We start from the raw sequence: 20,069 nt of genomic DNA on the forward strand, positions 1-20,069 counted from the left end.
AGGGGTGGGGAGGATGGCAGAGGAAGACCTCCTCCCTCCTCCCTCACCCTCACCCACCAATCCCTTTATTCCCCCCCACCCCCGCCCCCAACCCTGGGGTAGGCTCCTGAGCCAGGGCAGTGTGGGCCCAGGCTGGCAGATGGGGAAGGATGGCCTTGCAGAAAAGCTTTGACTTTGTAGTCTGACAGCCCTGGCTTCATTTTCTCTACCTGTCTCCTACTAGCGAAATGAACTTGAACACATTGCTTAGCTGCTCTCAGCCTCAGTTTTCCTATCCATACGATGGGGTAACAATACTTACCTCCCTTGTTGCTGTGAAGACTTAAGTAAAATAATGCACATGCAGTGCCTAGCACCGTCTCTGGCCCATAGCAGAATTTAACAAATGCTATTTCCTCCTTCCCCCAAAAGAGGGAGGGATTGCTAAACCCCGTTTTCTCTACCGCGTAGCTTTTGAATGGAGCCCATCTCTCCTTAGAGTAGGTGGCTTAGGTTATACTGTTGTCATCTTCGCCTGGTTGTCAAGAAGAGATCCGGAAACATGGGCTTGGAGAATGTCTGAGCTGGATGTCTTGTCCAGCTAGACCTCCTTATTTCATATAAGGTCAGGACCCAGCTCCCATGGGGTGACGTGGCGGGGGGGGGGGGGGGGGCGGGTAATGATACCATCTCCACACAAGGGAAGCCATACTGTGGAAAAGAAAACATATTGTAACTTTGTATGACCTCTGCCTAACTAACCCAGCTGGTTATGTACCCTCCAGATCCACCTGCATTGTGGGTTTTATGACCCTTGCTTATGCATGTAGCTCCCGGCTGCACTAAGACAATAACTTCGTTCTTTTGAGTTCCTTACAAATGTAATGACGTCTGAACAGAGAGTGTGCTGATAGCCATCATCAGTGAAAACAAAGATCTGGTGTGGCAACTCCCAGATCCACATTCCTAACCCCCTCCCCTGTGACCCACTGGCCTATATAACTCCTTCAAGATTCTGTGCCCCACTTAAGATGGTTCTTTTGGACATTAGCTGGCCATCTTCCCACTTGCTAGCAAGCTGTAATAAAATACGCTTTCTCTGCCACCATCTTGCCTCTTGACGATTGGCTTCTGTCTTGTGGTGAGCAGATCATGCCCTTTGTGCGATAACAGGGGGAGTATTAGGACTCAGTCTTCTGACGTCAGGGTCAGCCTCATGGTCTGGGGCTGGAAACTTCTCCTTGTCCTGCCCACATCATACAAAGAACTTGACTCCTGAGGTGAAAGTCAGAGAAGCAACTCAAACCCCAGGGAACAAAGAATAAAGGCAGGTGGTCCCTGCAGTCACAGCCTCCTTTTGGAGGCTTGGCTGTATTTCCAAGTGGTTTTGACCTTCACTCTTGTGTAGCCCAGCTCTGTGAAGCTTTCCTACCCTCACATCACAATCAAACTGCTCTCTCATTTCACAGTTGAGGAACTGAAGCCCTGAGAGGCCAGGCAGCTATAGGTTGGCCCATTTTGGTTTATTGGGATCCATATTTGCACTCCTTTGGCATTTCTCCTGGGCAATATCCAGATGTCTGGCATATCCATGGAACATGAGTCAAGCTCAATTATAAAGTCTCTCTCTCTGTCTCTTTCTGTCTCTTGTCTCTCTCTCTGCATGAGTCAAGCTCACTTACAGACTCTTTCTCTGTCTCTCTCTCCCCACCCCTGCCCCCAAACCCCATGCACAGGCACTGGGAGCGAGGCCACTAGTACTTCAACAGCTCTCTTAGGAAAAGTCTCTTGTAAATACCCTCTCAAAAGCTCCTCTCCAATTTCTCCTATCTAGGAGGGGTCTAGAGCTCTGGGTGATTTCCTTTTCAAATCTGCACAAGGAAAGAGAGATCACTCTTGTATCCCATATGAACGAAATTTCCCCCTTTCTGCAGCACGTGCCTGAACCACTCTTGTACTTCATCACAACTCATCACAGTGGCCTAGCCAGTCTGATAATGGACCAAGAACTCTGAGTGACCCTCAGACACCAGGTCCCTAGAGAATCTGAGTGAAGACGCTGCTGACCAATGAGCGTATGCAGACCTGTGGCTCATTCGGTCCAGTGCAGACTGCTGGGTTCTGAGGGCTCCCCCTGTCCAGCCGTCTCAGCAGACCACTCAGTGAATTTCTGATTGCTCCCGTCTGGCTAGCGAATGGCCTCGGCTTTGTCATTTCTTTTTAGTTCTGTTGGTCTTTGTTTTAGTCTTTACCATATATTATGTTGGTATTTTGGGCAAAACTGAAAGAGAAAGATTCCCACTCTAACATCCTTTACAACTCTATTCAGAAAACAATGTGGCTTCGCTTTCCCTTTTCAGTCAAGAGTGAGACAGTTGGAACTCAACCTCAAGTCTTACAAAACCCACAGTATGTGTTCAGCTTATGTGACTGGCATTCTCCAGACAGGGCCAGCATCATGAGCATGTGATCTGTGTATTTGCAAAAGACCCGCACTCAGAAGGGCCCCAGACTTGAGGATGCTCTGCTGTCCTGTCCTGAAATTCCAATGAGGTGGCTCTCATTTGCATTTTGCATGAGGCCTCATACATCATGTTGCTGATCCCAGTGCCTGGGGCACAACCGTGGGCAACCTCCTGCCCTCGGGGAGCTTAGGATCTTGTGCAGATGGGTGAATTGTCCATTTTAATTCAGTGTAGCAAATGCTTTAGCTTCAAAGATTTAAACACTCAGGTGGAGTATTTGACCCACAGGATTAGTGAGGGTTAGCCAGCGCTGTGGGTGTGGGGCTGTGGGATGTACATGGAGCAGGAGGAGTGGGAAGGAAGGGTTTGCTAGCTAGAAAGTGGAAATTGCAAAGCCCCAGAGGTAAGGCAGAGCAGGGAATAGTCAGGAAACTACAAACAGCTCAGTCAGGCTGGAGTTGAGGGTTGTCCCTGGAGAAGTGACAGGGAATGGGGAGGAGAGTGGGTAAAGCTAGGAAGAGCCTTGTGTTAGTCAGCTCGGGCTGCCGTGACCAAGTACCACAGACTTGTGGCTTGAACAACATTGATTCTCTCACAGTTCTGGAGGCTTGAAGTCCGAGATCAAGGTGTTGGCAGGGCTGGTTTCTCCTGAGGCCTTGCTCCTGGGCTTGCAGACGGCTGCCTTCTGTGTGTTCACGGGGCCTTTCCTCTGTGCAAGTGTGCCCCTGTGTCTCTTCCTCTACTTATAAGAACACCAGTCCTATCAAATTAGGGCCTCACCCTTATGACCTCCTTTAACCTTAATTAAGTCCTTAAAGGCCCTGTCTCCAAGTGCAGCCACACTCCGAGGCACTAGGGGTGAGGACTTCAACATAGGAATTTTGGGGGAACGCTGCTCAGTTCCTAACACACCATGTTTGCTCTATGAAGGAGTTTAATCTTTATCCTAAAAACAATGGGAAACTGCCAAAGGTGATCTCAAGACTCAGGTCCTCTTCTCCTGGGCATTCAGCCAGACCATATGTTCTGGGCTCCTTGCAACCAGGTGTGGACATGAGACTGAGTTCTCACAGCAAGGAGCAGGTGGAAGTGGTGTGTGCCGTTCCAAGCACTGCCCTCCAAGCTCTTTGTGCTTCTGCAGTCCTTAGAAGGTGGCTGTGAATGTTCAAGAATCCTGGGTCTTTGAATCACCACTTGGAACAACCATTTCTGTCTTTATAGAGGGCAAGAAATAGGTTTCTATTGTGTTAAGCTACTGAGACTGTGGGTTTCTGTTGTAGCAGCTAGCATTACCCAGATTTACTTTCAGGAAAGATCTCCCTGCCAGTAGTGTGGAGAATGAGTTGGAGGCATCAAGGAAAGGAAGACACATGAGGATGCTGTTGCAGGAATCAGATGAGCAATAACGGTGGTCTGCACACTTTGCATGGCCGAGTGACAGAGGAAGAAGGGATCCTGCTGTCTGGCGTGAGTGACTGGGTGGATTCTCTCGCCTTCCGGTTCACTCCAATGGGTATCTAAGAAGAAGTATGAGACACTGGCCTGGGTGCCAAGTATGCAGTGTTGATGAAGCAAAGCCCATTGCTGCTGTCATGGATCTGACAGTCCTGGAGCTGAAAATGAAAGGAGGAGGATTAGGAAGGTGGGAGATGATCTTTGCATAAATTGAGATAGACGTACTTGTTGGGTACCTAAATGGAAGGATGAAGGGGGCACCTGGAGATGTGGATCTTGAGCTCAAGAGAGAGAGATCTGAGCTAAATATCCAGATCTGAAATGCATCAGCTCTAGGGTGGCAGTCAGCCCATTGATGTGGACCACATCAGCCTGGGAGAGAGAGGCTGCAAGAGGGCTCAGGCCAGCCCTGGGAGCAATGGGCAGAGGACAGTGCCAGACAATGAGACTAAGCAGGAGATGCCAGGAAGGTACAAGGAAGATCAAGACTTAAGGCAAAAAGTCTGTCGAGGAAGAAGTCACCAATGGTGTCAAATATTGCCCAGAAATCAGATGTCTGTTGAATTTAGGAATAAGGAGGGTGCTGGTGATCATTTAGTGCAATGGTGGAAATAAACCTTCTTTTCTTTCAGAAAAGAACAAAGAATGGAAATAAATCTTATTCAAGAAAAGAGAAAGGTAAACGTCTGTCATTCTCCTTAAAAACTATGATAAAAACCAGGAATAAAAGGATAATTTAAAAATTGTTTATGTAGATTTTATTTCCATTTCAATGCCGTGTCACTCAGTATTGCACAGAAGGTTGTATCCTAGAGTTCTTCTTTCTTTAGATTATGTGCAGATTACAGGATTAGATTTTCCTAGTTAAAATTTTAGCTAATATGAAAACATACAGAGAGAAAAATAGAAGTTTTCCTCCTATCCCCCCCATCCCGGAGATAACCTCTGTTGGCTATGGCCTCTCTTTAAAAGGTGGAGCCTTTGAAACCTTTCCCATGGACTCACAAGCATGCATTTCCGCATACACACACAGGGTTCAGTTCATACGAATGACGGCACACTACACACAGTATTACAAATTACATTTTTCACTTGATTTGTTTTCATGATCTTTCTCAGCAACTGCGTGTGGACCTATCATAATTTAAAAAAATTTTCTGCATAGGATTCCATCATATAAATGAATTAAATTCTTCTCCTATTGAGGAAAAAATAAAACTTGGATTATTTCCACTTCATTCATTGTTTTTGTTCCCTCTCTCCCTCCTTTTCTTTCATTCTTTCTTCCTTTTTCTTTCCTCTTTTGGTATTAAAAAACGTTAACTGTATACTTACAAATAGTTAAGATGATAAATTTTGTTATGTGTGTTTTTTTACCACAATTAAAAATAATGATTAAAAGACCCTGTAGATCTGATTTTTTTTTAAATAATAATGCTGAAGAGAAAAACCTAGAATATGTCTGAGCACATATGCAAATATTTCTGTAGAACAGACACCTAAAAGTGAGAATGCTGGTCTACAGAGAATACTCATTTAAAATTGAAAGACTGTATTAAATTCCCTCCAATAACCGTTAATTCCCACTCGCATACACGGTGTAGAGGAGTACCCATTTCTCATACTCTCACCAGTACCGGATATCATCCACCTCTCAATGATAACCAAGACCAGCACAGGATTTCTGTGGCGATTGCACATCGTCTCAGAATTCCTGGATAATGCGAAAAAAGACACAGACAAAACAAAACAAAACAAATAACATATTAAAAAGAGAAACAAGTGGTGTAACAGACTGACGTGCTCCTTCTTAAGATCACTTGCCAATTTTATAATCATATAACAAAAATCCAAGAGAATGTATTGAAAACTCTTGAATTACTAAGAGTTCACCCTGGGGCCGGCCCATGGCCGAGTGGTTAAGTTGGCGCGCTCTGCTTCAGCGGCCCAGGGTTTTGCCAGTTTGGATCCTTGGTGCCAACCTAGCACAGCTCATCAGGCCATGCTGAGGTGGCGTCCCACATGCCACAACTAGAAGGACCTGCAACTAGAATATACATCTATGTACTGGTGGGGGGGGGGGGCTTTGGGGAGAAGAAGAAAAAAAAAGAAGACTGGCAACAGATGTTAGCTCAGGTGCCAATCTTTCAAAAAAAAAAAAAGAGTTCACCAAATTGGCCATAGGAATGATAAATATTGTGACATAATGAGAAATGTATATTTAATCTCTGCCCCCAGTTCCTGACACAGGCCTCCTAAAAGCCTTGTAATTTCCTGAGTGATAGAAGCATCTTTTGTTCTAATATGGAGTCTTTGACTCCAGTTCCTGACTCAGAGCTCCTAAATCCTTTGTAATTTCCTGAGTGATCAGAGCATCTTTTATTCTAATGAAGCCATTCTTGGTGGGCCTCTGGATAGGTTCAGGAAGGAGGCAGGTTCCCAACCATGATTAGGCCGAACCACAATTAGAAGCTTGGAACTTTCAGTCCTAACCCCCATCCTCCAGGGAAGGGAGAGGGCTGGAAGTTGAGTTAATAATTGATCATACCTACACGATGATGCCTCCATAGAAACTCCTAAACAGCAGGGTTTGGAGAGCTTCCAGGTCGTGAGCACATCGAGGCCCCGGACAGTGGCGCACCAGAAAGGGCGTGGAAGCTCCACACCCCTTCCCCCATACCTTGCCCTATGTGTCTCTTTTATGGGGCTCTTCCTGTGTGTATCCTTTATAATGAACCAGTAATAGGAAGAAAAGCACTTTCCTGAGTTCTGTGAGACATTCCAGCAAACTATTGAACCTGCGGACGGGGTTGGGGGAACTCTCATTTATAGCCCATCAGTCAGAAGTACAGGTGAGAACCTAGGATTTGCAATTAGTGTCTGAAGTGGGGGCTCTTGGAACTGAACACTTAACTTGTGGGGTCTGAGCTAACTCCTGGCAGCTAGCGTCAGAACTGAGTTAAACTGTGACATCCAGTGTCCCTGAGAATTAGAGAACTGCTTGCTGTGGAAAAACCCACACAACTGATGTCAAAAGTGTTGTTTAGTAGTAATAGGGAGAAACAGTTTCTCTGTAGCATGTATAAACTTCAGTTGTTTACTTATATGCCATCCATAACCAGGTGAGGAAAAATGCTCTTTTACTATCATTATAATGACAATAAAACTCAGAAATAATCATAACAAGAAAAGTAAAAGCTGTGTGGGACTTATATAAAAAATTTAAATCTAGACAGATATAAAGAAGGATTTGAATAAATGGAGATTCCTCTCATTTTCCTGAATAAGAATAAACATTATAAGTAAATTAACTCACCCAAATAATTGTCAACTTAAAAGGCAAATTTTCCTGTTATTTTATCTCAAACTGAGTTTATTCAGGAGTAACCAAAAGGATTGCCAATTCAGGATGTGCATGCTATGGAGAAACACAGGCAAATCTGGAGAACAAAGGGGAGCTGCCTTTATAGAGAAAAAGGGGGAGTGGGAGGGGCTGTTCTAAAGGAAAGTCCATTGGAGGAAAGTAACAGTTCAGGGCAGCAAGGGCTTCTCATTGGCTGAGCTGTGGCATTTCTCATTGGCCGAGCTGTGGTGTTTCTCATTGGCTGAGCTGTGGCATTTCTCATTGGCCGAGCTGTGGTGTTTCTCATTGGCTGAGCTGTGGCATTTCTCATTGGCCGAGCTGTGGTGTTTCTCATTGGCTGAGCTGTTGTTGGGTGGAGAGAGAAATCTTCCTTTAGTAGTGAAGTAGTTTTACTTCCCAGCCAACGTGCAAGTGTCATCTCTTCCTGTTTGGTGTAATTGAGGATGTGTGATAGGGCAAGAGAGCTCCCCCTATAGGCCTTCTTGACTCCAATTTAGTTGAGGTTTCTTTTATTAATTTCCACAGCTCCAAATTCGCCTTTCACTGACACACTCTGTAAAACTAAAGCTGGACTCTGTAAACATTATTACTTTGCCAGCCGGCACAATGTTGGGCTTCGTCAGTCCCTCGAATGGAGGGCACTGGAGACTTTGAGGAGACAGCAGTAGACAGGCACTTCCCTTTCAGGTTCTGGTCTTCCTAGGACTACACAGCAACCCACACCAGCCGGCTTTAGCTGGATTCTTGTGCTTTCCCCATGCAATGGCTATTTCTGCAGTTACAATGGCTGCAACCTCAAGCAACTGTATCCCTACCTAGCATTTTTTATCTACAGACCAGCTCCAGCCTGCCCTCAGCCACCAGCAAAGGCAGACAGCTTTCGTGGGCCAGCTCCAATCTAGGAGATATTTTTCTACCTCCAGGTGATATTGCTGGGATTTATTTGTACAAAGCTCTATTTAATTGGCTTGAAATTAAGAACTTATATATTAAGTATTCCTAACTCTCAGAAATATAACAGAAACTAACTCAAATGCTTTGTAGGTCCATGTTATCTAGGATTAATCCTTAGTAAGTAAATGACAGCTTAAGGTTGTTGGTGTAAATTAAAAACATACATGTATATATAGATACGTAAGAAACAGATACGCACAGACAGAGATATCTAATCATTTTTTTAAAAGTTCCTGAGGGGCCGGCCTGGTGGCGCAGCAGTTAAGTGCGCACATTCCGCTTCAGCAGCCCAGGGTTCACCAGTTCAGATCCTGGGTGCAGACATGGCACTGCTTGGCAAGCCATGCTGTGGTAGGCGTCCCACATATAAAGTAGAGGAAAATGGGCACGGTGTTAGCTCAGGGTGAGGCTTCCTCAGCAAAAAGAGGAGGATTGGCAGCAGTTAGCTCAGGGCTGATCTTCCTCAAAAAAAAAAAAAGTTCCTGAGCTCATTTATGATCAATTACTAATCAACGCACTATCAGTGGCATGCAGACATGTGAAATGTAGTCCCAAACTCTGATGAACTTAAGGCCTAGTTGGAGAACACAGATGATTAATAAATAAAGCAAGTGCCATAAGAGAAATGCCCTCCCTCAGTGTGGGATGAGAGGTCAAAGATGTATGTCTGGTTATGTGGGAAAGGAAAACTTTCTCAGAGAAGGTGACATTGGAAATGAGCTTTAAGGAATTTTTACTGTTCGAGTTGGAAGTGGAGAGACACAATCACATGAAGAAAGGTGTGACCCTACAGAAGGACCACATGGTAAGTTGAAGGACAGTCCCTAGCCCAACATGGTTGTCATCCTATGGGATTTGGACTACATCTTAAAGACAATCTGAAATCATTAAGTCTACTGTCCCAGGATCCCGATTGAGTAGTGCAAATGAGCGGTCAGTATGGTGAGAGCTGAGTGTGGAGAAGCCTGAATTGCACTGGCAAATCACTCAGACGGTCAGGAATCTGCCCTCACCTTTGCACGTGGCTTTCCAGGCCCACCCTCATGGAGCTGTAGAGTGAGATTTGGGGACACAGAAAGAGGGAAGTACTCACATGCACAGTAAGCACACCCCCTACGGAGAGGAAAACCTGCCACAGAACAGAATGCTGTTGGTTTTGTTGTGTCTAATGAAGAAAAGGAAGGGATGGTCAGCACAGAACCGTGGTCCAAATTCCACGCAACATTCCACAACCAGTATGGCAGAAGCAGCTGCGGCCTCCGTGCCTTCCTCATTCACTTCCACAAAACTCTTGTGCACAAACTTGGACAGACACAGGTCTCTCTCGGCTGACATTGCCGAAAAGTCGGCCTTGCCCTGTTCAAAGGCATCAAGCATTCCCAAACGCTGAAGCACAGATTCCATGTCATACTCCTCCTCCAGTGTGAATCTCGGAAGGAGAACTTCAACTTCAGTGCTCTTCATACAGTCTGGCTTGGTCCAGGCCGTGAATTTCTCAAAAGTGAGATTTTTTTCCACCTGAAAGATTGGAATTAGACGTTAAGATGCATACTTCAGCACATACCTACGTGTACCCCTTCTCCTCTCGGAGATGGGAGTAGACTGTCACACAGGACCAGTGGCACCTTTACCTGCCAGGAAATTTGTGAGATCTTCTACCTGTGCTATTACATACACAGCTTCCTTGCCAAGCAGGGGAAGCCTCAAGCAGCCTGGAAGCACGAACACTGTGTCTGTTCCTCTCCTCACCCAACGACTACTAGGAGCTGTCTTTTATTCTGACAATTGTCAATGCCCAGGTGACTGTGCTGCTTTCAAAGACAAGACAGTGCTGGTAGGAAAAAAGATTGGAAGAGAAAGGGTCTCAGTGTAGCCCACACAAAGGGGAAGTCTGCCCAGAGGTGGGATCCCGCGTGCTTCCTGGAGAAGAGACGTCACAGGGAGCTGGACAGAGGGAGAGCCAGTGGCTGCAGCTCTGCTCACACTGGCCCCTCGGGCCTCGGGGGCACTGCCTGCCCCCCATGCCCAGGCTTAGAATCTACAGGGCGATGGTTGACTGTCACCCTAGGGAGCCATGCTGAAAGAAAGCAAGGCGGGCCAGGTGAGCCATTTGGGGCCGTGTCTGGCTCTGCCCCTGAATGCTGGCTCCTGTCCTCCTCTCCTCCCTCTTGTTAGGTCACAGTGTAAGCTTTTCTCATTCACTGCTCTGGGTTCTAAATAGGGACAAGGGTTCCTAGTTTTTAAAATTTAATGCTAATAACAATGATTATAATAATGGAGCACATTTATACAGGGCTTATTATGTACCAGACAACGTACTAAACTTGATACCTGAATTACGCCCATTTTATCCTCATAATAACCCTATCAGGCAGATGTTATTATTATCCCCATTTTAGAGGTGAGAAAACAGAGGCTGAGATGAGTTAAGTAATTTGGCTAAGTCATGGAGATAATAACGGGAGAAGTAAGTCTTGAGTAACAATTTGATTCCAAAGCCCGTGTCTGAATACTGGGGTCTGCTGCCCAGCTGCCCGCGCCACCAACCAACTGGAAAGGTCAACACAAAAGGTGAAAGCGGCGCTCGAGTTTTAGCCTATAAGGAAGGACATGAAGAGTGTCTGTGCGTCCATCTCACCGAGTCTAGCCCCACGTCTTCGTCAGGGAGCAGAATGATCATGCTCAGCTCCTCGCCCACATAGGGCAGCTCCAGGACCTGGGCCTGCACCTCTTTGATGTAGGCAAGTTTAAACGTGGCTTCCTGAAACATCATCTGCACTGGCTTTTGCTCCTTCTGATGAGAATAAACAGATGGGCATGGAGTTAAAAACAGAGTATTGAGAGGGGGCAACAGCTGCAGTGGCCTCCAGGAGTGTTTTCAGCACCCATGATGGAAACAATATTCGTGCTCTAACGGCGCTAGCCTGGGAAAGAAGACGCTTTTATTCTGCAAAATAAACATGATCCCCTGCATTTTCCACAGGCGGAAGTCAGATTATCCTCATTGAAAGTATGCCCGGCACATATATCTAAGGAAACAATATAATCAATGATGTTAAATAGAAAATTATTTGTATTTAATGAGAAAAAGTTCTATAATAAAGTGGGAGGACACAGTTCCACAGCACTGTGACCGGGAGCACGGAGGGACACGCCCTCTCAGGAAGCACCGGCAGCCAGCGTGAAGACCCACAGGTATTTAAATACAATTGTCCCAACGCTGGTACTCTTAGCCGAGGCAATAATTTTTTAAAAATACAGAAGAGGTATGTGCATGCAGAAGTTGATTGAAGTATTATACTTATTAAATTAATTTTTAAAAGTTGATACACACCATCTATTATAAAAACTAAAATAGTTTCTAAAATCAATGTTAGAAAAGTTTTTCCCCTCCCCACTTTGTAACTAGCGGGCTCATTATTTAAAGTACCCCTTATCTCCCCAAAAGGGTTTTACCTACCAAACTTTCCTAATTGCATTAAAATGGTATTTTTTTAGGAGCTGGGGGACTCGGTAAATTAAAATGCCCGCCTGAATTGAAGTCATACTTCAATGTCAAGGCTAGGGTCTTTGTCAGTTAGTTTTAATATTAAAAGCTATAAAACTGAATAATAATAAATTAATCAACAGCAATTCAAGTCTATACTTATTTTAATTTTTAAAGTACCCAATTAAAGAAATATGTTTTCACACTCTCTCCCTCTACCCTCCAGAATACAAACATACATCACATTTCCTTAACACCTATTTTTTGCTTTCTATCTAAGCAACTTGGGCTTAAAGGAAATCTTAAGTTCCCAGAATGAGGAGGCAGCAATGAATATATGAGAAATTATCAAAGGCAGTAGGAGCAGTAATAAAATGCAAAAAATTACAGGCAGCAAATATTTGTTATTTCTTCAGTCCGTTTCTACTGAGTTTAAAATTTCATTCAGAAATGTATTGCTTCCAATTACTTTTAACCAATCATTTATACCTTTACAATGTTAAATTTTTCCATTCAATTTCTTCATCAAACTAGCAAGATTGTGAAAGCTTCCCCCACCTGGTTTATTTTAAAAGGCATTTCACTTGTGTTCGTTTTGTCGAACTGTTCCTTCCACTTTCCTTTGAAGTAGATGGCGTTGACAAGAACCAGCCTGGTCTGTGCATCAATTGAGTTACCTGGCAACAACTCTTGAATTTTACCTTTCAGGAAAAGTAGAGAATACATTCAGTTGATTTTTATAAAAGCGTGATGAATACACCATGATAAGGCTTATTGGCAGATCCTTGATTATTAGTAGAGAATTAAACATTCTTTTTTCAAATTTGCTGAGTTTGGATTGTTACATACAGAAATCAAAGACAACACACGCAAGTGGTATTCATGATCACCAACTCTTCGGGAACATCCACAAAGTTGGTGACAGCAAAAGACTTCTAAATCACTCAGGGAAGACCCTGTGCCAGATTGGGGAAGAGGCAAGCAGGAAATGAGAGGGGCTGGAGGGGCCTCGGTGACCCCATGTGGTTAAATGGAGTCTATGAGCCTATGCCCCAAAGTTACATCCACTGCCACACTCCACAGCCACGTGTGGACACTTCAGAGGCAGCCAGAAAGAAAGGCTCAAAGGGGAAATAGCTGGCAATGGGCAGCGTGGGCACACTGAGGAGTTTCTGGAAGCCTCTAGAATAGATTTCACTATTTGATCCTCTAAACAAAACACCATACATTCCTATAAAAGGTAAATTGGGCAAATTAAAGATAGTCCCTGCTTCCCCTAAGTATCAAGTTGTATCTTTTTAATGAACTAACAGCATCCCTGCTAATTCACTGCCTCCAGATGGCATGGGTGGTGAATATTCCACTGGGGGAAATAACTTCTAAGTCTTTAAGGAAAGACAACCTCTTGTTCTTTACTGTGTCGTTTAGTAACAGAAACAGGAATGCTCCTAGTGGTACTAAGTGTAGTTGGTGCAGAGGGGCTGAATGGTTCAAACATCATACCATCATTGATTGTGGGGGCCAAGATCAGAACGTGCACTTTCTGAAATAGAAATGACTAAGGCTCAACCCCAAACATAGGGCGATTTTGGTCTGCAGAGCTGATCAGCCCTGGGAGAGGGTTTGCAGTCGGCCTACCAAGTCTAGGTTACCATGTCTAATTAAGGGAGTGTAAGTGGAAGACACAAAAGAGGCACGAGAACAAGTAAGCTTAATGTGTAGAGGAAAGGCAGTGGTGATGGGGGTCACACAGACTCTAGAAAGAGGAGGTCCGAGTGTATGACTCAAGGAAGATCTGACCATCAGTCTCCTTCCTACGGAAACAATGCATTCACCCAACATGTGAAGGTTACAGGCCAAGTGAAAGTATGTTTCAGTGTAATTTATTAAACTGGAAATCTGGCCTATGAGCTCCTTTTCACATTTGTATCAGTTACTCTCGTCCTGGGAGAATGGACAAAATTAAGTCTCTGTCGTTGAAAACCCAAGCATCTCAATGGAACCTCCATGAGTCCGTCAAGGTTCAAATACGCCATGAGGCCCAGCCTGTCAACATGACTCCGACCATCTGAAACACTAGTGAAATCAGAGGAGCAGGAAGAGGAGAGAGAGGGGAAGGGAAGTCACACATAATTCTGACCTTCAGTCTTTTTTGAGACCCAAGTGTTTATATGTTTCCTGGACTGCTCTGCAGCTTTGGCAAAGGAAAGCTGCTCCAGCTCAGCATGGTAGAATCGAACACAGGATTCCTTAAAGGTCTTTGGAGAGAAAAGTGTTCAATGAGGCTATATTCCTAAATAAAATGTCAGTAAGTTTCCAAAAATTCTGAATAGCACCTACTTTTTATTTAAAAAAGCATACATCTCTCAAAAGTGATTATACTGTAGTCTACTAGACACTAAAATATCAGAGTTTATAAATAGGTAAGCATTAAGCCATGAATATCCAGAAATGGATAAATGAATTTTAGAAGTAGTCAAATTTCAAATAATTCAAGGTATAGTTATAGCATTATGATTTTTTAAAGCAGTGTTCAGCATAAGTTTCAGTTCTCCAGGGTCTTTTCCTCAGATTCTATATTTTGAATACAACTTTTATTGTTCTGTTGAATCAACTTACTGGGAAGAATTCACAAGACTTTTCTCCAAAGAGCCTGTTGGCCGTTCTGAGCAAGTACTGAGTACCAGGTTTGTTCACTTCGGTGAGAAGGGACTGGAAACCCTGATGAATGTCTTTCTCTGTGTTTAAAGAAAGCACCTGTTGAGAAAAAGAATTAAAAAATTATTGGGCCAGCCCCAGTGGCCTAGTGGTTAAGTTCAGCATGCTCTGCTTCGCTGGCCCGGGTTCAGTTCCGATGCAGACCTACACCACTCTGTTAGCGGCCATGCTGTGCTGTTGGCCCACATACTAAAAAACAGAGAAAGATTGGCACAGATCTTAGCTCAGGGCAAATCTTCTCAGCAAAAAAAAAATTTATCAATACTGCTTCTTGGTCTCAAAACAAATTGTAAGCAAAATTTTTTCTCAAATACTCTACAAAATTTTCCTTTAAAAGGACATTATTTTTATTTTGATTGTGGATTTAATACATACCACATGGGAAGCAATACCATGTGGGGGTGAGGGGAAGATACAGAAAGTAAAAGACAGAGAGAGGGAAAGAGCAAGCGAATAGCAAAGAAAAGAGTTGGCTTTTCTGCCTAAACAGATCTCTTGTTTAAAGATGAGTAATAAGAAGGAATGAAAAGGACCTGCATCCCAGGAAAGCAGGTCCTAAATACAGGACAACTTAGCTCTAAAATTTATGAAGAAAAAAAAAAGAAGCAGTTGAAAGCATTACAAATTCAAGGAGAAATGGGCAGAAGAACCCTTAAGAGTGGGCAAGACATCACTCTCAGTCTCTGACAGCTTAAACAGAACCCAAGAGCTAGTTCTTTGATATTTGTTAAACTAAACTAACTACTACGTACACAGTCTGCACATGTAAGTAAGTACATGCCTTTTCACCCTCTGCTGCATACTTCTGTCTACCTCCTTACTGAGCCAGGAAGGCATGTTAGTGTATCAAGGACTTGACATAGATATTAGTTTGTCCTTCCTTACCAATGAATAACTATAGTTACAAAATCTTTTACTCAAAAAAAATGAGATAGATCTTAGCTGCTTACGTTTCCAAATAATTTCAGTATCATTTTCTAAACAAAGATCAAGAGCTCGGAGAAAATTTTGATCATCTTATCCACGTTATCATTTGGAGAAAGTTTTCCCAAAAAGTCCCGGTGAAGGAGACTCCCTGCCCTGCCCTTTGCATCTTGTTCCCCAGGCAGTCTCACTTCCCTGAAATGAACATGTTCGTGTGAACACACCAGGCTCCAACCCCCCATCCTCCTTGGAGGTAGCTTTGGAGCAGAAGACATGAAGCTGGGGGACAGAACATAACCACAGTGCCAGTCCCTTCTCCTGGGCGACAGGCAGCCTTACCTGGGCCATCTGGGCCGCAGTGTTTCCTTTTGCCCCCAGGAAGACCATGGCCAGGGCAGAGGAGATGCTCACAGGAGAATAAAACACATTGTGTGAAGGGTTGTCTTGACCTAGTATCTTTAAAAGGCAGAACGCAAAGCTGCCATTTGCTTCCGAAAGAACATCCATGATGCAGAGTCTGGAATGAGAAAATAAAGAGAAAGGTGTCTTCAATACATCCCTGGATGTCATTGACCTAGTACACGGCAATTTTGGAATTGTACTTTTTTTTTTAATCTTAAAGTCCATAATATTTTAAGTTGAAGGAAAATTCACTTACTGTTGCTCTCCATCCAAAAAGATAAGTCCAAATTTAAAGGTAATTAGCTAAGTGTGATAGTGGCAACAGATCAAACCAGCTTGAGAGTCTCGAGCCAAGAGAACTGGCTGGCATGCACAGACACACACACACACACACACACACACGCATGCACACGCACAGGCACACACAGGCATGTGCACGCACATGTAGCACACAGCCTCCTGGGAGCGGTGAGGTCTAATCCTCTCCCATAGGGACCAACTCCTCTCATCTGAGGCAGAGAACAGGGTCAAGGAGGAGGAGAAGGAGGAGGGAGGAGGAGGAACCCCCAAGCGAAAACCCTCTAGCTCCTCTAGCCTGGGCTCCATAAAACAATGCTGATTCTTGCATATATTAATCAAGAGTCCTTGTGAGATTTTCACTTACGCACCCGACCATGGTCTCCCCGTGTGTCAGCTGATACACGAAAAAAGTAGGAATGCTGAACTGGACCCACAGACAGGCTGAAAGTGGGTATAAAATTGGCTATGAAGCAAGGAACTTCCATCTACAGTGGCTGGTCAGTCAGGCCCTGGCCCACTGAGGGAGAGCCAGCCTGCTCTCCCACTGAGCAGCCCTCACCCCCAAGATGGCCGACGACTCCTGTCGACGAAAATAATCCATAACCAATCTATAAATGAAAATTTGGGTGAGTTTATTCTGAGCTGAAATCTGAGGACCATGGCCCGGGGCCTTTCTTCCCGAAGGAAGAAAGGGCACCGAAGAAGTGGGGCACACAGAGTGGTTATATACCCCCATACAGGACGTTTCACATATGATTGAAATGTCCCTCCCACAATAGTCACAAGATTGCCCTGTCGACACAGCACTTGATGGACACAGCAGGTAGTGGGTCTGCTATCTTGGTGGGCGTAGCAGGAGGCAAGTCTATTGTCTCGAGCTGGGTGGTCACAGGTGAGCGCAGCAATCAGTTTCTAGCCTAAGGAAAGATGCTTAACCCTTAAGGAAATGCCAATGTTGGGAGGGGGAGGGAAGTTGCACCTTTATCTCAAGGGCCTTTGCTCTTGCCCTAGGGAATATCTAAAGCAGATATACAATGCATGATCAACAGCCAGGGTCAGGCCCTTTTGGAAAGACAGCGTCAGGCCGAATTAGGTTTATACCAAATGGCTTCCTCATATTCTCCAATATATCCTATTGCTTGCCATTTTTATTTGTCACTCCTGACATCCCATAAGCCAACTGAGAGTGCCGGCACATCGCCAACCCCTAGACACGGTGTGATTTCTGAACATTGGAAACGGGGCTGAGACAACTGTGTGTTGTTTCCATTTGGTTTTTCAATTTTCTTGCTAACTCAGAAACACAGATTTGGGAGCTTCACTCACTAGTCCCAGCCAAAGTCACTAGAGTAGAGTGTGCGTGCAAGGGAGAAAAGCAGCGCCTGTGGAACACCAGAGTGGAAAGGCCAGGAGGAACAGAGAAGAGTCCAAAAAACCGGTCCCTGGTGATGAGTAAAAACCACTGAGAAGGCGGAGGCATATCTGTGAAGCCAGGGAGGTGAGAAGTGTCAATGGTTGCGGGCAGGTCTGCAGACCACACATCTCGAACTGAGCCCATCACCAACCTCACCCCCAGCCCACTGTTCTCCAGCATTTCTCGGAAAAGAGACCCTGGCTCACGCAACTGCTTGCCTCAGACCCGAGGAAATCTCCCTGACTCCTTCTCCGCTCCCCTCCAGCCCTCAGCCCCCTCACCGAGGTCTGTCTCCTGCCCCTAAGTAGCTCTTGCACCAGTCCACTTGATCCTGCACCTGGTCTGGACACCCTTCTCCCTCTCACCCCAGCCTCCCTGCTGCCCTCTGAAAGGCTCAAACGATGAACAGAACTGGCTGCTCCACTCCCCCTCCTGACTCCCCACTCCGCGCCCCCACATACATGCCATTCTGAGAGGAAAACAGATCCTGATCCTTTCACCCTCCTCTTAGACCTCCCATGGCCCTTAGGATGAGCTCAAAGCTCACTCTATTTAAATGGCTTACCCTCCACCCGGCCTCCTCCTCCTGCTCCAGCCTCCACCTCTAGCCATCCTGAACCCCATTCAGTCCCTCAAAGTCACCTTTGAAAACACCGTGTATCCGAGTCCCCGTCCCCTTCACCGGGTTCATGCACTCCCCCCACCCTCACACCAGCAGCCTCAGGAGGCTTCTGATTGCCCACCCTACAGAGGTTCCTCTCACGCCTTGCACCCTCGCCCAGCGTAACTCACCCCTCTGTATTGTGAGTCCTCAGGAAGCTCCGCTGGAAGCGCTGAAGACAAGGGCTGGTTCCAAGGGCCTGGAAGAGCGCACAGGAAACGGAAAGGCTCCATAAATTTGTGTTGAAGTAATAAAAGAATTAGGACGGATAAAAGTGCTAGGATTCGCAGCTAGTGACTGGTGATTTCAGGACAGAGAAGCGGTAGGGCAGAAATTATGCTGATCCCTGAGGAGAGAGGGGAGGGAAGAAACGCGGCCGCCAGCGGGAATGGGGCTGCAGGGTGAGAGCCCAGGCAAGAGGAAGGGCGGCGATGCGGCAGGGAAGGGGCGTCGGAGGAGCAGAGAGCAGGCCGTGGAGGAGGCCAGGCGTCTGTGACTCGTTCGGGAATCGCAGGGCGCAGGCTCTGGCCACTGACCAGCTGCGGCCCAGAGAGCCTCTACTGCTGTAAACAGGGAGGCGGCGCCGCCTTCTCGGGCCCGCGTTGGTACTGAGACAGCTCTCTCGCCCTCGCGTCGGTAAGCTGGGGCTTCTCCTCGTCCCTCCAATCCCCCTCCCCGGCCAGGATGCCCCCACCTGCCACCTGCAGCACGCCGCGCTCCTCCTGTCGCCTGGATCTCCTCCGAGCCTGGATCCCAAAGATATGAAGCGCAGACCTGGTCTCGGTCCCCCTCAGCCCGGGGAACTTCCGTAGCGGGGCGGGGCGAGGCGAGCTCAGGGCCCCCGCGCGGCCCACGCCCTCCCCGGCCCGCCTCGCCTGTGGGACCCGCCTCGCCTGTGGGACACGCAGTGACGCGCGGGACCCCGCCCGAGACACGGGATAACCTGGAGGCGCGCTCTTCTTGCCCCTACCAAGGCGAATCCAAACTGAATTCCTGAAGGGAAAGAATTTTCTAAGTGATAGCCCTGCCCGGATGGAAACTCGCGGTGCCTCTGGCGCAACCGCTCCTCTGGCTGTCAGAAGAAATAACACCCGGGGCACCTGTGATGAGGATTTTTAGGCTGCTTAATTTTAAAATGGCTTATGATGAGGATTTTTAGGCTGGTTAGTTTTAAAACTACAGATGAGATTCAGGCTCCAAGGAGTGGAATTTGTTTGCCCCTTTGTTGGGAAACATTTACATTTCTAAGGGAACCCTCTATCTGTGAAGATGCCTCCCTCTCTGTGCCAGGAAGAAGGGGGTATGGTCTTATCTCTAGAAGCTCTTAATCAATGCCAGAGGCAAGAACTTAAGTTGGTTACTGTCTGGCAACCTCATGTAACTGACCCCCCCCCCCCCCCACACACACACACAAATCCTCCTTTGTCTTTAGCCGAGGATAAAATTCAAGCGGTGACTTCTGCTATTTACTCAATCCAGTTTGATTCTTATCTAAAAGTTGTGGGACCGCCAAATGGCCAGACCAGCCAAATGGCCAGACCATAAGGGCACTGATACCATTTTAACTTTTTTACATATTCTTTGTCTTGTAAAGAGATAACTCACATACCTATGCCTTAAATTTAGCCTTACTCTCCACCCAACTTTGCAGCAGCAGCAGCAGCAGGAGCTCTGACTGCCCGTGGGTCCTGTCCCCACGCACCAGCTCTGCCTGCCCATGGGTCCTGTCCCCATGCTACACTATTCTCTAAATAAAAGAGCACTACTGCCAGATCTTGAGAGTCTAAGAAATCTTTCTTTCGACTCCTCGGCTCACCGACCCCGCATCACCTGGGGAGGACGTAAGGTAAATAAAGGTGGTGTGACAGACTCCTGGTTTAGAGTCAGGAGGTCCTGTGGATCTTTATTCCATGCCTCTTGTCTTACGAGTATGAGAGCTTCAGCTA

General features: G+C 46.0%; 1 protein-coding gene across 8 annotated transcripts; it reads right to left on the reverse strand.

The window, feature by feature from the left end:
- Nucleotides 1–335: 335 nt before the first annotated feature.
- SERPINB9 (serpin family B member 9) lies at nt 336–19,202 on the reverse strand. Of its 8 annotated transcripts, none has more exons than XM_070584967.1 (9): nt 18,818–19,200; nt 18,255–18,322; nt 15,686–15,863; nt 14,324–14,461; nt 13,845–13,962; nt 12,263–12,405; nt 10,856–11,011; nt 9,311–9,735; nt 336–4,057 (listed from the first exon to the last, which is right to left on the reverse strand). In XM_070584967.1, exons 3-8 carry the CDS (start codon nt 15,851–15,853, stop codon nt 9,331–9,333), a joined length of 1,128 nt encoding a protein of 375 aa, XP_070441068.1. In that variant the 5' UTR covers nt 15,854–15,863; nt 18,255–18,322; nt 18,818–19,200; the 3' UTR covers nt 336–4,057; nt 9,311–9,330. The 8 variants fall into 8 exon arrangements, with proteins under 8 accessions (XP_070441068.1, XP_070441070.1, XP_070441067.1 ...); XM_070584969.1 differs by having other exon boundaries at nt 1,486–4,057; nt 18,825–18,988; XM_070584966.1 differs by lacking the exon at nt 336–4,057 and adding an exon at nt 7,244–7,605 and having other exon boundaries at nt 18,818–19,202.
- Nucleotides 19,203–20,069: the final 867 nt, after the last annotated feature.

This window comes from Equus przewalskii, chromosome 19, assembly GCF_037783145.1.
Source record: "Equus przewalskii isolate Varuska chromosome 19, EquPr2, whole genome shotgun sequence".
NCBI lineage: Eukaryota > Metazoa > Chordata > Mammalia > Perissodactyla > Equidae > Equus > Equus przewalskii.

What these genes read in the sequence shown, in the direction of transcription:
- SERPINB9 (XM_070584967.1), bottom strand. Translation starts at nt 15,853, where the DNA reads ATGGATGTTCTTTCGGAAGCAAATGGCAGCTTTGCGTTCTGCCTTTTA. An exon ending in AGTCTTGTGAATTCTTCCCA is followed by an intron (nt 13,963 to 14,323) that starts GTAAGTTGATTC and finishes TTCTCTCCAAAG; the next exon opens with ACCTTTAAGGAATCCTGTGT. An exon ending in TGCCTTTTAAAATAAACCAG is followed by an intron (nt 11,012 to 12,262) that starts GTGGGGGAAGCT and finishes TATTCTCATCAG; the next exon opens with AAGGAGCAAAAGCCAGTGCA.